Source organism: Malania oleifera, chromosome 6 (assembly GCF_029873635.1).
Source record: "Malania oleifera isolate guangnan ecotype guangnan chromosome 6, ASM2987363v1, whole genome shotgun sequence".
Lineage (NCBI taxonomy): Eukaryota > Viridiplantae > Streptophyta > Magnoliopsida > Santalales > Ximeniaceae > Malania > Malania oleifera.
Window position 1 is genome coordinate 52,212,615 of NC_080422.1, and position 18,726 is coordinate 52,231,340.

At 37.5% G+C, this 18,726-nt stretch overlaps 1 protein-coding gene across 1 annotated transcript in view; it reads right to left on the reverse strand.

Annotated features, from left to right (window-relative positions):
* Positions 1-8,077, reverse strand: part of LOC131158240 (succinate--CoA ligase [ADP-forming] subunit alpha, mitochondrial) — a 54,734-nt gene extending 46,657 nt beyond the window's left edge. The window contains exon 1 of the mRNA XM_058112968.1: positions 7,599-8,077. Within this exon, the coding sequence (XP_057968951.1) occupies positions 7,599-7,817 (219 nt within the window). The 5' untranslated portion in view covers positions 7,818-8,077. The remainder of the gene's footprint in view (positions 1-7,598) is intronic.
* Positions 8,078-18,726: the final 10,649 nt, after the last annotated feature.

Here is an 18,726-nt window from a genome sequence, read left to right on the forward strand (position 1 = left end):
TAGGGGATTCCAATATGTTTTCAGCATGAAACGAAGGGATGTATAGAGTAATCTTAGCTATAACAGAGTTCTCCCAATTCAGCGACAGTTTTGAGTTTAATCAACCTCCCAACACATAGGTTGTTTAATGTGGCCAAGCAACAGGGTATTTCCTTGTTTCTAGGATTAATAGGTGCCTGGTTTCAATTAAGTGGGAACTGGAAGAGCATTTTCAATACCTTATGCACTTCTGCCTTCAAAGACCAACTTCTGACCACACCCACTAATGTTGGGCCATGGCAGATTGTGGGAAGAATCTCATGAGGTTTAATAACATGTGATTAAATGAAAAAAAGTTGCTGGAGTTTATCCAACTATTTCAACTTTTCTTACTAGTTGTTTTGAAATTTCATAATTTTTTTGTATGTTTTTATTTGAGAATTGGAACAAATATGGATCGCCACTTTTGATGATTTGAATCCCAACCCCCAGCAATCTGGGACACCCATCGACCCACAAATTGGTGCATGCAATCCAGATCTCAGTTCCAGGGAGGCAGCGACCCTGGTAATTATTGGCCAACAAACAGAAGATGTTGAAAGGCAAGAAGTGGTGGAATCGGAAGGAGTGTGGTAGGTACAGGTCAAATTGGCTTGAGATTGTGGGTGACGTCAAGGAGCTAGATACAAAGGAAGATGCAAAGAACATCTATGCAAAAAAAAAGACTACCATAAGAATATAAGTGGAGGGCACTAAGATAATTGATTAGAGAAAGTTCACGAAGGCAGAAGTCTATAGCTCCACAGTTTTCTCAAGGAGAGCACCATCAAGATCTTTTGGAGGGTGGCCATTATCATCAGCTACGCATTAATACAATGGAGGAACTATAATGAGGAAGCCTCTCATGTGATGGCAAAGAGGCTAAAGTATGGAGCTCCGTGGTTTTCTAAATGAGACAACAAAGCCAAGGTTTTCAGAGGGTGGCTATTATCATAGGTCAAATTACATTACCATCATTTACAATAATGGAGTAACTACAACACTGAGGAACTTTCTCGTAGGATGGAGGAGCTGAAACTACTAATCGGGCATCCTACATTATTGACTGGCATTTGCTTCAACAAACAAAACGGACAAGGATCAGGCTGGAGAGGCTATTTTATAAAGAGGAAGTAGTGGTTGCCCTACACATTTTTAAAAAGAAAGAGGTCACAACACCCTCTTAAATAAACAAAAGATAGAAAAAGATTCTCAAGAAAACAAAAAACAAATAATTACATGAAAGAAACCATTCAATCATGGTGCAAACCACTTAAAAAAATTACACATGCACCAAAAGAAAAATCATAAAGTAAAACTGACATCATAAAGAACAGAGGAGGCATCAAAGGTGGCGTGGTTAGTATCCCTACATCTGGCGGGGTTGGGTCTTAGGAGTTTGATGACTAAGAACATTCCTCTGGAGGGTTTTGGATGTTTCTTTTAGAAACAATCTTCCTTGTGCGTTTTTTCTAGCGTGTTTTGGCGGTATTGCTTTCTTTGATAATCAGCAAAATTGGTGGCTCAATAAGTTTTTTTTTTTTTTTTGGTATTAGATTCCTCTTGTTTTTCTGTTCTTTTTCTGTTTGGGCATTTCTCACCCTATTTGTACATTCTTCTCTCTTAATGAATTTTTTTTTTCTATCCAGAAACAAAAACTGCTTTTAGCACAAGTTCAAGGAAGTATGGTATTTAATGGCAAGAATGTAACACTGGACATTTATGCTACACAAGCAGCCTTAGAAGTTAATCTCTCGCATTTTACAAATTTTGTCCACAGGGCTTAAAGTTCTAAGAAGACTTTTTCTATAAGTATGCATCATGAAGCACCAAAAGGGTGCCAGTCATGAATCAAAAAACATTAAAAAAGTAAAGCTGAAAAATTGCATATCAAAAAGCACACCCAATGGAAGAGATGCGGATTAAAATTTCAAGCCCCAAAAAAGGGTACAAAAGAAAGGATCCTTCTATTTCTATGCAAGCATTTCCATTGAATCAAAAGCTACTGTCCCTTTCCCTGCAGATGCCACAGAGCAGAAAAGGCGGGGCCAAGTACCACAACTTTATCCTGCTATGTCTGCACAGAGCTGCCCACCCTTGCATCAAGGATTTAACAATAATCAACATGGCCCAATCGACACAAAACCACTGCTTGATGAGGCTCCAAATCTCCCACACCCTTTTGTAGTGAAGAAGGAGATAATTAGTTGATTCTCCATCTTCCTTGCATGTCAAGCACCAACTAATAAGGATAATCCCTCTTATTCTTTTTTTTTTCCCCAAAAAGGATCCCCCCCCCCCCCCCCCCCAAAAATGCAGCTTTCCATGCAAAAGAAATCTCGTGAACCTGGCGATGAAAAGACTGTAGCAAGATTTAAAACCCTGAATCTACCATTCCTTCTTCAACATTTCCATTTGATAGTCAATAAAACTGTAGAAGTTTACTCAATAAAGAATGTTCAAAAGATTCCACAAAATGTTCCCCAAAATGAAGAATGTTCTACTCATGGAATGGGAACGGGATCACGGTATGCCAAATACTCCAAAATGCAGAATGATAGGGGTATACTTAAATAGATATATTGGTGAAAAATATGCAATGGTTGTTGTATATTTTAAAGAGGATCATGGTTTTAAATTGTGATAGCGGGTAGCATAATATAATGGTAATGAGTGTAACGGGAAGCAGGAGTAGCGGATGTTACATAACGGGAAGCGGGTATAATGGTCGTGAATTTTTTTCAAGGATGCACAACCTTGTGCATATTAGTGTATTTGTATGTTTTGCTTTTAACCCTTCTTAGAAGTAGTTTTAGTGTGTTTTGGATCCTTTAGTTCAACTAAGTTGTTTGGTAAGGGAAAGAAGTTTACATTTGTTTTAAACTACCATTGGCAGAAAAATTACATGTGCATATTTATACTTCTCATTGTTCTTATGCGTGATAAATTCTTATGTGTGCTTACTTAATTAATAAACAAAATACATTATACACTCCATTAATCTATTAGACACATAAGGCATACGAAAAAATACAAATATACAAACTAGAAAATAGATAAGGGCAGTTGAAAAATATAGAACATTAATATCAAATTGTTAATATTATCAATATAAATATTTTCCTAACAAGTTAGAATTTTTAAATTGTTAATTAATACATCTCTTGTAAGTATTTAAAAAATTAGTACATTTTGTATCATTATCATCCTCATTATAACCTTTTCCCCCTTTCGCCACATAGCATATTGAGAATGATTTATGAAAGGGGAGAAAAAACAAAGTGAGACGAAAAAGTAAAAAAATAAATCATTTTTTTGGCATAACAGTGTTGTATCGGTTACGTAACGGCCATAGCAGCCTTTATGTAATGGTCACAGTCCGTAACAGCCACTACGGCCGTGATATTTCTTCTCACCGATTTCGCAGTGTGTAACAGTATTGGGAACCCAAAAAACCGTTACGAAACAGCGTTACGTAATGGTCGCAGCTGTTATTTAAAACCATGGAGAGGATGTTTAACATATTTTATTTGTTGAAATAAATTAACAAAGAATGATATGAATCATAATGGATAATTCTCCACATTAGCAATGAGAAATATGTTATGTAAAAATTATTGAAGTAAAATTTTGATTCATTAGCATTCGAAAATTAAATAGTGCCATAGTGGTCAAAAGCCTTAGGCGCACCTAGGTGCAAGGCGCAATGGGGCGACGAGGCTAGCGCCTCATCAGGGTTGAGGCAAGGCGACCTTCAAGAGGCACACTAAGGCACACTAAGGCTCCAGGCGCAGTGAGTCGTGCCTCGGATATCTGACCTTTTAACCAGCAGTCAAGGCTTCATCTTCACGTCTTCAAGCCTTCACCAGCAAGAGAGCCATCGTAGGAGCCCTTTGTCTTTGAGGTCGAGCCTTCGAACCAGCACGAAATACTTTCATCTTCAAGCCTTCGAGTCTTCGAGCCTTCGCAAGAGCCCTTTGACTTCGAGGCTAGTAAGTCTTCTTCTTCTTCTTCTTCTTCTTTAGTATTTTTCTATTATTGTTGCCTTCTTCTTCTTCGGCTCGGCTTCTTCTTTTTCAATTCCTATTCTGCTTCTTCTTCTGCCCTTGCTCTTGGCAAGTTATAGATTAACTTGCATTAAGCTACCATGTTGACGCTTTTGGGCCTTCGGCCTAGCAATTTCATTTCCTTTCTAATTTGAAGCTTGAACTCTTGTATGTGTAATTACTTATGTTGAACTATGTTTGTTTCACTTGAAACTTGGTACTAATTGACATAATTTCTATGTGTTTATGTTTTGGTATTGGATATTTGGCATTTTGAATTATAATATTACTATTGAATTGTTTTCATATATCAATTACCCATCAAATAGGCATTGTGCACAAATTTTATAACTGCGCGCCTCAATTTTGTGAGGCGAGCGCCCTCGCCTTTCGCCTTTGCCTACTATGAATAGTGCCACACTTTGGAATGTTTGTACCAGTTCGTGGTTTGTAAGGGTGTTAGCATTTGATGGTAATTATTGTTCCACACATATTCAAAATTCCAGTAAATACAATCCACACAAAATCACAAGTTCCATGAGGTTTTATAATCAAAAATAAGCCAACATAATAGTGACATGTGCTATCTAAAACCATGATTCCTAAACCTAGGGATGTCGCCTTCTTCAATTGTTATTGACCAATAAATTTATGTAATAGTTATGCATTTTGAGCTTTAGGACCATCCAACAATATCAAAATCACTCCACACACAAGAAGACCAATACTAAGTAATGGTAGTCCCCTAGAAAGGCCAATGTTTGGAGCAGCAGACATCTATATTTCCGAGGTAACTTGGGAAGAGGGGTGTGGAGGGTTTTGGGACAAGTCACAGTGTACCCCCTTTGTGTAGACTAGAACCCAGCCTAAGCTAAGGGGACTTCAGTGGACCAGAAAAAAATAATGCATAATGGCCTCAGATGCATCCTAATTGTTATACTTATATATATTGACTAGGTATATTTCAAAAATAAAAAACCCTTAGTTATCATGAGGTTACTTTAGACAACATGGTTACTTTTGAATAGAGTCCAAAACTTTGAGAAGCCTCCTATTATCCCCAATCTTCTCATCTTATGTTAAGAAACCATGTCTAAAGAATCCTACTGTCCTATTTCTTATTTCATGTTTTATGTCAATCTCATATGTTCTTTTAAAGCTAATGTGAAATAACTACACAGTTGAATGAATTTTTGCAAGAATATGAAAAGCACTCAAGTTATTTGGGGAAGAGTCTTCAAATAAAGCTAAACTCAATTCACAAAATTAAGTATTGCAAATCACTAAATGAATGTCTAACCAAATATGAGGTTGCTCTCAAGAGGGTGTTGAACCAACACAAGGTTGCTTTATCCATTAATAAATCAGAGGCATTACAAGCCCATTAAGAAATACAGCCAAAAACTCCACCCAATAAATGGGTTCAAAATTATGAGACTAGCCTTGCTAAGATGAATTAACAGCAAACAAAAAAGTGGACCTATTTACATAATGGTAGAATAAAATGATAGCTAATCCAAATAGGTAACAAGCTTTTTTGGAAAAGAGAATTTTATCAAAAGAGAAAATACTAAAGTATAATGCATATAGGATGAAACTTCCTCCAAAAATAAAAAAACTAAAAAAATCTACAATAGTGCTGCCCTCCAATTCATCTGAAAGTTGGACAGTGACTCCTTCCCTCCCTCCCTCCCTCCCAAAACAACAACAACAAAAGAACTACTCAGTCCCACAACAAATGATGGAATTTTTTAGCCTTAAAATTTTTTCTCTCACTCCTCTCTGTCAAAAGAGTCCACAAAATAGCGAAAACCGCATATGTACATAAAGCTCTTCCTTTTTCTACTCTTTCAAAATCTCAAATACCTTATCAACAAGAAATTCCCACATTCTAAGGCACTACTCACTCTTCGCAAAAGAATGAAAAAAGAGCACCCACTGTTGGTTTGCAATCAAGAATGAAGAAAAAGGTGCGCATTTGTTTCATTAGACTCATGGAACATCAAGCAAATATTAGGATTGGAGCCACTTATAAAAACGTACTTTTTAGACAAAATACTTATCTAAAAGTAGTTTGAGATTACTTATTATAAGTACTTTTTCATATAAGTACTTTTTCAGAGAAATATTTTTTTGGAAAATATTTATTTTCCTAAAAAACAAAGTATTTTGGAAAATTACATTTTAAAATAAGTACTTATTTAAGTATAAACCAAACACTACTTATTGATACAACTTATAAAAAAGTACTTTTTCTGAAAAAGAAATTATATTTTAAGGCATTCCAAATAGGGGCTAAGAGCCTTTTAGGGTCTTCTAATGTGCAACAAATATTGCGTATTAATCCTTTCGAGAATCACAATCTAAATGAAAGTATGAATCTTTAAGGGGTCATTTGCCTTCCAGATGATATGGTCAAAGGAAAATGATTGGGAAAAAGCTTTTTTAAATGATGAAGGGAAAAATACTTACGAGGAAAAGAACACAAAAAATCCCCAGCCCAAACTCACACAACCTCTATTGTGAGGCACAAAATGTTCAGAAGCACTAATAAAAACAGTGAGCTCATTGACCTCTTTCATCGAGTTCCCAAATAAATGGAAGTCCAAGGAAGACAGCCCCCTCTTGGAAGAAAAGAAAGAGCTGGTTGGTGCATTGTGAACTAAAGAAAGCTTAAAAATACTAGGCACCAAGCTCTCCAAAAAAACCTCACCCACCTATATGTCTTCCAAAAAACTAAACCCTATTACAATTACTGACCCCAAATCACACGAGGTAAAAAAAAAAAACAAGCTACCTAAGAAACAAACTTCCACTAACTCTACCTGAGAAACAAACTTCCAAGGACTTGCATAAAAGACATTACCACTTCCTCTAGTATCCCACCCATTCTAATGGCCTGATACTTCTAATCACCATTTCTTCATAGGGAATTAACATCTAAAGCAAACTACGACAACCATTTTCAAATTAAAGAGATGATCTTAGATGTCATAATACTAATCCTCAGGTCCCATCCATTTTGTGAACTCAATGCTTACTCAAAATCACCTTGTGCCATAGGGAATTAACATCTGCATTAACTATGACAACCATTTTCCAATTAAAGAGATGTTCTTAGATGTCACATTATTAATGCCAAGTCTCCACCCATTTTGATAAACTTGATATTTACTTCTAATCACCTTGTACCATAGGGAATCAACATCTAAGGCGAACTACACGTTGTGGGAACTCTAAAGAGAGGTGAGAAAAATATGGACATGTTAGAAAGGGAACCACTAATGAGTTTGACACGACCACCGATAGATAAGCTCTTCAACCCATCCAACCTCCGACCGACCCTCTGGACCACTTCCCGAAACGCCAGCAACATTAAAATTAACAATGCTGATTGAAACCTATGCATCAAAAGACCGTATATCCAAACTAAGAAGATAATATATATAAATATAGAATCAAAATAATCCAGTTAGTCAATCCTCGCGTGCTGTGTGCGTGTAGAGAGAGAGAGAGAGAGAGAGAGAGAGGGACCATTTTGGTGCCGTATTCTATGGCTTGTTCGGAGTGGAAGGTACCATTCTTGCCGGTGATGCCTTGGCAGATGACGCGGGTGTTCTTGTCCACGAATACAGCCGGTGGAGCTGCCGCCGCAGCCGCGAAATGGCGCGACTGAGTCGACGCGGCGAAGGACGGTGAGGAGAAGAACTTCGATGCGATCGAGCTCATCAACTTAGTGGCCTGCCGAGCCATCACCACTGCTCAGAGTTCACAACCTACGGCTTTGGCCTTCGCTCTGTTTCTTCTCTTCGTTGGCTCCTCCGTTCTCTAGGCCGAAACCCGACTCGCTGAAATCTGAGTTCTGACCTCTCCGTTTTTCCCCTAAACACGGTGGTCTTGGAAAAACCTAGGTAAAACGCAGAAAAGTCCCCGTTTTAAAGTATTCCTCCTCTCCAAGCAAATTGGTTCACTGAATTTCGCTCCTGACAAACATGCACGAATTGGTCTTGACCAAGTTTTTTGAGTTTTTTCCCGTTTTATAATTAAAAAGAAATAAAATATAAAATAACACTCTGATTAGAAAAATTTTTCCCAAAATAATGCTCACGTAATCTCGCAACTTCATGCTGCGAGATTTAAACTCATGGGCCGCTCTAGTTTCGACGCGTGGCAATGAGAGAAACAGTAGGCAGATGACGCGTAGCGACGCTGGACCAAATCTCGCAACTTCGAGCTGCAAGATTTAATGAGGGCATTGAATTGGAACGTGACGCGTGGCGGAAATCTCGCAGGACCAAGCTGCGAGATTTGCACCTGAAATCCATTCGCGTGGTGACACGTGGTAAATCTCACAGGATAGTCCTGCGAGATTTGTTTCGTCTGCTCAAATCCTTCCCGAACTCTCTTAAAAAACAATATCGCAGAAGAGTTGCAGAGGACCGTTCGAGCTGAGCTTGCAGAGAGGACCGTTTGAGGTGGCAGGTGACCCTTCGGGCGAAGGCGAAGGCGAGGCTATTTAAGGGCCGAAGATGGGGTAAGTTTTTTTTTTATTTAAAAAAAACGTGAATATATTATTTTACTTACTGAGATTTATTTTCTATTTTGAGTTGGTTTCGTTTCATATTTTCTTTCCGACTATTTGGGTTCGTTGCTGCATCTAGAGGAAGGTTAGTTTTTTTAATTTACTAAATTAATTTACGTGTAATTTTAGTGAAAGCAATGAAGTATCATAAGATCCATGAATATATCTATATTTATAAACCTGAGTTTTCTTCACAAATCAATTACCCATGCCATGTATGTTTGTGTCTCTGTTAGTATGTGTATATACTCTGTGTGCATAATGATCTATTGAACTTGGTATTGCTATACACTTAGGGCCTGTTTAGTTCTTGAAAATAAATTTTTTTTCCATTTCCAGGTTTATTATTACTATCTTTAGAAATTTAATGTTTAATTTCAATTGTGTCACTTGAGTAGTTTTGACTATTTCAGTTTATAAAATTTATTTAATATTTGCTTAATTGATATTACTCAAGATTCTATGTATCATAATAAAAAATCGAACCGCAACATCAAACCAAACCAAATCGAAAAATTGATTAACCATTTCTTTGGTTCAATTTTGGTCACAAAATTTTAATTTTTTTCATTTATCAGTTTGGTTTTTATTTGGCCCATTCAATAATCACAATTAACCAAACCAAACCAATATACTATAAATATATATATAATGCATATTATGTATAATATCATGTAAATTTTTAATATTTTAAATTAAAAAAAGTATATTGATCTAATATTCATGCTTCAAATTTTATGTTGAATATTTTAAATTTACATATTCATTATTATCAAAGAAAAAATACTGTTTGTAGTGTCTTTAAATTTTCAAGTTATACTTAACAGTTCGGTTCAATTAACCATGGAAATTAATTTAAAAATCTATCAACCGAATTTCAATTACCATTTTAAGCGAATTGATTTCAATTTGCATTTTGTAGAGAATCGAAACACTGGTTCGGTTAACGGTTCGAGGGCATTGTTCAGTTAACCAAACTATGCCCAACATTTTTAGATAGTACTTTTTATTTTCAAGGAGATCAAAATTTTTCAAATCGAAAAAGAAATTTATTCTTTTGACATGCATATATGCAAATAAAAGGGCTATATATTTCAAGATTATCGTATATTATGTTGAAATATAAAAGGATTGGTTACATTAAATAAGACAATTCGCTTAAATGAAGTTACTTAAATTTTAAATATCAATATGGCACCACGAGCTCATAATATCAAACACTAAAAATTACATACACAAAAAAATATTTCACCAAACTAATCAATGAAAACACGGGATGTGTACATAACATCCCTTATTTATCTCAAGTAATTAATTACTTTTAAAATGTTTGTCCTTAATATCTTAATTAGCTAGTGAGTAAATAAACATGATAAATACAAATACATATTTGAAACAATCGAAACTTACCTTACTTTAATTGCAAGTACTTGTTGAAGTTAAAGTAGTAATTAAATTCTTATTTTCGATGTGTCCAAAATAAAACTGAAATTTGTCGAGCTTTTCGCATTGTAGTGTCATCTTCATCAAGCTTTTCGCATCACTTCTCTATATTGACTTATCAAAATTTTTAAATTATATTGTATTTTAGGACACAAATTTGAAACTTTATATTTAAATTTGTTTAAATTTAGATAAAATTCAACATAGCCTAAACTTTAATCATAATTGATGTGTGGATTCTCACTCCTCCCAAAATTTTTTTAAGAAAAAATAGAAAAATAAATCTCATTTTCTTTCTAATGTATCAAAAGTAACTTTCTAAATTAGTGACAAGATGAATTCATTGGAGATAAATGATATATTAAAAACAATTTTGTATTCATGTTTGGCAGCAATGTGAATATGATAGTGGCATGCATATAAGTTGAAGGAATTATAAGTTAATTATTTAGTATACACTCAATGGCACATGATGTTTTGGAGCTTTGCAATCTATATTTGAGATATGTATATATACATACATATATATATATAATTAATTTAATTATATAATATAAATATAAAATGTTAATTAATTTTTATAAAATATTAAATAAATATTTGTGACACACGCATTAATTGAAGGCTTGCTTACAAAAAAGTTTCAAAAATATTATATGTTATATCTAAGAAGTCTTTTTTTTTCTAAGCGCGAATTTAAATGCCTCCTGCGTGGCTGATGCAGTGATGTGAATTGCATGCTGGTAGATATCATAGGTTCTCGCATGCTTAAACTATATTATTATATTATCTGTAAACGTTTAAGGGTCATTGTAAAAATGGGTAAATGTTCAAATTACACTCGACATGCTGCCGAAATTTCGATACGACTTTTCGTAGAAAAGTCAGAATTGCATACAAGAATATTTTCAAAGTGACAAGTGAAACATTTAGAGAATATTGCATGCACATGAACGTAGTGAAAATAATTTTTGTTTACTATTCACTTAGCATATCACTTATACATAAAATTGTTGTTTTGCGTAGGTCTTTTATATTTCCCAGGCGTCAATCTAGATGGCAGGAAATTCAAGCAGTATTCCGGTTCCGGTATTGTTGTACATGGGGGGTAACATTATAACCGGACAAACCGGTGTTAGTTATAGTATTCCGCCAGTTCAACCTATTAGAAATGGTCACAAGTGTAAATTAACTAAATTGTATATGAAGATATACAAGTACTTGCATATTGATCCAAATCAATATGCATTGCGGGTAACCGCAAGATACCCGATTAAGGGGCATCATGATACAATCTTCTATGAGGTTGTTCTCGTAACTAGTGATTACAATTTGCACATGGTGTTGGATGCACACTGCATAGGGACGACATATTTGACTGTGCAACTATATGTCGAAAACATTCCTCAAATGGGTGTCACCGCAGATGGGCAGCCGGGAACGCTTATTGAGCACGTGGTTGAAGCGGAGGAAGAAGATGCAAATGATGGGGGGATGTTTGTTGTGGATATGAACGAATGTCCATGATCGTCATTCGAGTCACAGACGTACGAAGGAACTACTATTCAAACGAATTATCATGGTGTTTGCGAAGAAGTTTTAGCAAAACAACCAGGATCGCGAACAACGCGCTAGACGAGGGGATGAACATCACGAACGATGTTCATTTACAAGATGACACGTACGAGGAGGAAATTGGTGAAGGGACGAACGAGTTCCCCGATGATGTCGACCCACCCCCCCGTGAATCGAACGATGCGACGTATACGGCAGATTCCATGGACGAACCTCCTATGTATGGTGTAATTGACGTAGATGTTACAGATTTGTCCTATGGTGACGAGCTTCTTATACGGGTAACTCGTTGGGATGAATCATCATAACTGAGTAAAGGGATGTTATTCGGGTCAAAAGATCAATTGATAGCTGCTGTGCGAATATACCACGCTCGAACGCACCATGACTTCCATGTCTTGCAGTCGACCCCACTATTATGGGTTGTTAGGTGTAAGAACTCTGAATGCAGTTGGAGACTGAGTGTGATGTATCGTCAGAAACATCGATTTTTCAAAACACTCAATATGGTGGTCTGCACACATGCTTGAAAGAACTCCTCTCGCAAGACCATAGCCAAATCACGTCGTCCCTTATTGCTAGGGAGATTGTGAATATGATAAGGGGTGATGCGTCGACCTCAATCGCTACATTGAAAGAATTCATAGATCGTCGTTTTGGCTATTCCATCTCATATAAGAAGATTTGGTTAGGAAAACAGAAAGCAATTGCCCAAGTATTCGGCGATTGGGAGAAGTCTTATCAGACTTTGCCTAGGTGGATGGAAGCAATGTGCACTTATAATCCTAATACTATCGTCAAGTGGAGGTGGAACCCTATACCAGGCAGCGATCAGACCGTAACATTTGTATCAGTATTTTGGGCGTTCGCAGCATCTATTAAGGGTTTCCCCCACTGTCCTCCTGTGATATGTATAGATGAGACACATTTGTACGGTAAGTACAAGGGAAAACTCCTTATTGCGACGTGCCCGGATGCAAACAGGCAAATATTTCCCTTTGCATTCGCTATTGTGCAAGAGGAAAGTTTGGACACATGGAATTGGTTTCTGTGTTGTCTTCGTTCCATTACCGCAGGGACGACATTTGCCTTATATCAGATAGGCATCCAGGGATCATCGCTGCAGTGTCTCACAATCTCGATTGGCAGCCACCGCGTGCGCACCACCGATTCTGCCTTCGACACGTTGTAAGCAACTTCAGCACGAAAGTACACAATGTCAATCTTAAGCGAATGACTGAACGAGTGGAAAGGGAGCATCAGGTCAGAAAGTTTAACATGTGGATGGAGAAGATCTTCGATGAGGGTGGGGAACCCGCGAAGACGTTCTTTGATCAGATCGCTCCTCATATGTGGACTCAGTGCCACGACGGTAGCAGAAGGTATGGGAACATGACGACAAACCTAGTCGAATGTTTCAACGCCGTCCTTAAGGGCGCTCGTAGCCTCCCAATCACTGCCCTTGTGCAACTGACATTTTATTGCGTTGCACATTATTTCAACAGCCGACGGGAGCCTGCTCGTAATGCAATATCAGGAGGAAATGCATTAACTCCTCATATATTGCTTGCGATGGAAAGAAGGAAGTTGAAGGCGACCGGACATCGCGTGACGACATTCAACCAGTCTAGAGGTACTTTTAGCATCACGACTGTGCAATTGGGACCTCATAAAGGAAACAACGTGCAAATCCTGCGCATTCAGGATTTGCACGTCTGCTCGTGTGGGAAGTGGCAAGCCTTGCACTTTCCATGCTCCCACTTTCTCGCTGCATGTGCGGAGACACGACTGAACGCCATGCAGTACGTTGAGCCTTGTTGGAGCACCGCCGAACATTATGCGACATATGCGACAGATTTTCAGCCGATTATGCACAAGGCGTACTGGCCAACATCGTCGTTGCCGACTATACAGGCAAATCTAGCTTATGCTCGACATAAAAGTCGTCCTAGGAGCTCTCGTATACACAATGAGATGGATGCTAGGGAAGGTAGGAAGAGGAGCACGTGTAGTATATGTCATCAAGAAGGACATAATCGCACAAGGTGTCCGAGAAGGACACACTCGGGCGATGCAGCCGGACCGTTGCGTTGATGTCGTATGTAGTTTGACACTCTTTCACACCCTTATTTTTTTGTATATAATTATTCTGATGCAACGATGCATTTTACAAGATTGATCCAGGGCCGTCTGATCTGAGCATCTTGACGATGGACGATCATCACAGGGCTAGCCGAGCGTGGGCTGATGGGCATGCGGAGCCCCTGTTCTGCTGAGGGGGCACACAGTTTGCGGAGCATTGGTTAGAGGCAGACCCCCCCCATTGTCCAGCTGATACACGATGCGGGGTTTTATGGCATTTATTGGATTGCTCATATCTAGCTTGATTGGCATCTTGTCACAGCATTGGTGGAGCGATGGAGACCTGAGACGCACACGTTTCACTTACCTTATGGCGAGGCCATCGTCACATTACAGGACATAGCTGTTTCATTCGGGTTGCCGATTGATGGGCGAGCCATCACTGGTCGCACTGCCGGACCAGTGGAGGGACCTACAGACCGCAGGGTCGACTCGCCCTGCGTACTATGTGCGAGCGTTTGTTAGGCGTCATTCCGCTTGACAGCGAGTTGGTTGGTGCACGCATCCGTATGCAGTTCCTCGAGGGGGATGCATTTCATGAGCACCCGACACATGCAGATTTTTAGACGATAGCATGCCACGCACGAGCCTACTTGTTGCGTTTAATTTTTGGGTGATCTTCTCTGATGTTTCTGGCAGTTATGCGCATCTAATGTTCCTTCCACTCCTTGAGGACTTCGGAGCATGTCACTCGTACAGTTGGGAGTCCGCCACTTTGGCATGGTTATATAGGGAGATGTGTCGCGCCGCGCACCACTCGAAGACATAGATTGCGGGCCCCCTTCGCTTACTATAGGTTTGGGCTTGGGAGAGATTTCCTTCATTCGCGCCTACGCTGCAAGGTTTCTTACAGATTGAGAGGGGTCAGGACGGTCGTCCGATTGATCCTCTCCCACTCGCATACTGGTTAGTACAAATTTTATTTATCCCTCCTCATTCACTCTATAACTATTACAAATACTAATTCGTAATATGTAGTAGTTTTGCATTTGGGAACTTACGTTTCATCTGATACAGATGGAGGGACGACTTGAGGGCATCGATGGTTGTGCTTCACACATTGCCCTGGTACAGGTTCGAGTTGGACATGCATCGGGAGCATGAGGTATAAATCAGTTAAAGTATAGCACATGATATTCTTTCTTTCTTTCAATTGTGTATAGTCCGCTTATCTTTTTGTTTTGTCTAAGTGCAGTTTTTATGGATGTCCTACACGGAAGAGATTTTAGCCGACATGCCGCCTGACTATACAGACGGGAGGGACCTATGGGTAGCTCGAGTGCCACTCATATGCTTCCATATTATTGAGTGGTATCTCCCCAATCGAGTCATGCGACAGTTCGAGTTTCGACAGGCCATTCCCGCCCCATTTATGACTTCGGGGGTAGATATTGTTGGGGACATCTCCACGGCATGGATGGGCGTGGTCGAGGGGTCACAGACTGGTCGAGTACGCACGCGATATTCGTCACTACGTGGGAGTATCGGAGAGACTACATCGCACGAGGAGTGGCGCTTCGTCGACAGGAAGGCTGCTGTATATTTGAGCCTTGTAAGAAGACTAATGCCACAACTCATTTTATGATATATACGTTCCGATTTGAATGCGTTAATAATATATGTTCATATCCTGCAGGCTAACATAGTCATTGAGGTAGACCAGATCTCTTCGGATCCTACGATCCACCGATTGATGAGTGCTGCACTAGACCTCGTCCACGAGGACGGTCGACGGATCCCAGAACAAGGTGGTCGACCTGATGTACTAGCACGAGGAGGTCGAGCAGCTCCAGTACGAGGAGGACGACATGCCTCCTCTAGTCGTCCAGGGACTCACATGTCCTCCCCACCAGTCGTACAGGCCGAGTACTTGTTCGGCCCGTCTGCGCCTTCCACTGCAGCTGATATTGCCAGATCGTCGAGCAGACCGACTGATGCCCCATCCGACTCTGCTGCTACCCCATCTATGTCATTTTTATTGGACGATCTTTTCGATGGGGTGGAGGTCGATGCACCCCCTATGCCGCCTCGTTCTCGTCCCGAAACATCGTATCATTTCTCACCGCATGCGCTCCGCATGAATGATGATGATTATGCAGCACCTCTTGGGGGAGAGGATCCACATCCAGGACGACAGGACAGGACACCTGATGATGCTGACCAGCAGGGAGAGGGTAGACGCAGACGGTAGCCACCACGACCCCGGAGACGACCTCGCTGCGGCACGGAGTAGTTTAGCATTATTTTAATTTCATTTTATTTGTATGTATATCATTGATTGTTTTGATTTCATTTGTATATAATAGATTATTTTTTTGATTCTTTTGTATATATCATTTAATAATTCGTATCTCTAAAAAATTCAATACTGCCAAATATAAAAAATGAGACATAATTTGTATCGCTAAAATTTGCATGTCTAGTTCAGCTAATTCCTTAAATTGAATTGTCTTAACCCTCTCAAAATTCGTATCGCTAAAATTTGTATGGTATTTGGTTAATGGATTTTATTTTTCGCGGTGTATTTAGTGTCGTGGGTAGTTAAAGTAAGATTACTTGTGTATTAAAAAAAAATAGCTTGAATTTTTTTTAAGATAATTTTCGTATAATTTTCCAAGACTATGAAAACAAATTAGACATTTAAGTGTGCGTGGAAACTAGTGTCATAGGTGTTTAAGACTATTTATTGTATTTAACTGTAATCGAGTTTTAATAAATAACTTCTTAATAAAACAATTTTATACCTTATCTTAAAATAATAAATTAAATAAGAATATTCTACCTACCCATATGATAGTATCCTAAGATAATTTTCGTATAATTTTAATCATTTTTCAGTTAAATTCCAATAGATTAGTACTTTGTTTTGTTGGGTCTCATAACAATTAAACACATTGTTAATTTTTTTAAAATATAATTGGAAAAAGTAAATTTCTCAATAAGTTATAAAAATGCCTAGTAATTATAATGCTGCAAAATATTTATTGGATGTAATATTTAAAATTAACAATGTGTTTTATTTAAATTTAATTATAATTTAAAATATAAAATTTAAGTTTCTCAATTTTATAAACTTAAAATTAAAATATAACAATTGTTTAATTGTTAAAATATAACTTTCCCTTATAAATTTAAATTTTAATTAAATTTAAATTTTTTCAAGTTATAATTTAAATTTAATTGTAACTTTCCCTTTTTACAAATTTAAATTTAAATTCAAATAATAAATTTAAATTTGTCTTGCAAAATGTTTAATTGTTAATTTTAAATATTACATCTAATAAACATTTTTCAGCATTATAATTACTAGGCATTTTTATAACTTATTGAGAAATTGATTTTTTCCAATTATATTTTTAAAAAATTTTGAAATAATACAAATTATTTTTTCATACTTATATAATTAGTGGCCCAAAGCATCAAAGCAATCAATTCGAAATTTTTGTTTGGTCTCTAATCCACTTATTTGACTTTAATAATTATATTAATCATATATATATATATATTTTTTATTTAGTAAATTAATGTCATTTTAAAATATCATTTTATTAAGGAAAAATTTTGTTATTCCACATGCATTTAATAGTTAACTAACAAAATATTCATTCCGTCAATAAAATTAAATTATAAGAAATTTTTTAGAATTTTTTTGAAAATTCAGGGGTTAGAATAATATTCTTTTATGTAAATATTTTTTAAAAAATTATATATTTAAAATTAAAAATTTAAATTTAAGTTTAAATTTAACTTTAAATTATATTTATAAGGGAAAGTTATGATTAAATTTATTAAAAGGGAATGTGTTTACCACGTGTCACCACGCGGATGGATTTCAGGCGCAAATCTCGCAGCTTGGTCCTGCGAGATTTCCGCCACGCGTCACGTTCCAGTTCGATGCCCTCATTAAATCTCGCAGCTCGAAGTTGCGAGATTTGGTCTAGCGTCGCCACGCGTCACCTACCCGTTGTTTCTCTCGTTGCCACGCGTCGAAGCCAGAGCAGCCCATGAGTTTAAATCTCGCAGCATGAACCTGCGAGATTACGTGAGCATTATTTTGGGAAAAATTTTCCCAATCAAAGTGTTATTTTATATTTTATTTCTTTTTAATTATAAAACGGGAAAAAACTCCAAGTTTTTTGCATGGGCATTATTTTATTCCGCGCCACCTAACTTTTTTGTTTGCAAAATGGTATTGATTGAAGAATGAAGTTATGTTTGGTATGCAATAGAATGTATAATTTCATTTCAGTATTTAGTTCAAGGTTGGAATTAATAATGGATCAAGTTTCACAGTCCAACTATTTTCACACTATTATGAAAGAGTTGTGCGGCACTAGTTAAAGCATTCTTGTTTAACTAGTCAGTCTATCGTTTACCAACATTCATCCATGAAACACTTTTATTAGCATTCAATGAAATGGCAGCGGAAATAGTAAGCATTCATGAAAGCAGCAGCAAGTAAGCAGTAAATATTGAATCTATGCAACTCATTAACAACACCTCCATTGACAACGTGTATTTAGCAAGGAAGGAAAGTAGGCTCAACTCGTTGACAATAGTTAGTGGGTTTTACAATGACTGATGAACACTCACCCACCCCTAAAGAGCTTTCTATGTCATTCTCACTCTAGCACTAGGAAACATCAAAGTGACTGAATAGTCATACTGCCTTATTTGGCATACAATGAAATAAATACTGAAAAATAACCCTACACTAGTATTTACACAATGGAAACTCATCTCAAGCACACGATACAAGTGGTCACAGGCAAGCGTACTGCCCTGAATAAGCTTAGCTCATGACACTCCCCCACTTATGTGATCGACGTCCTCATAGACTTTGACGCTAAGTACACTTCAACTTTGTTTACGAACGGTTGCATATCTTCCGCATAAATCCAACTGATTTCTTCATCACCA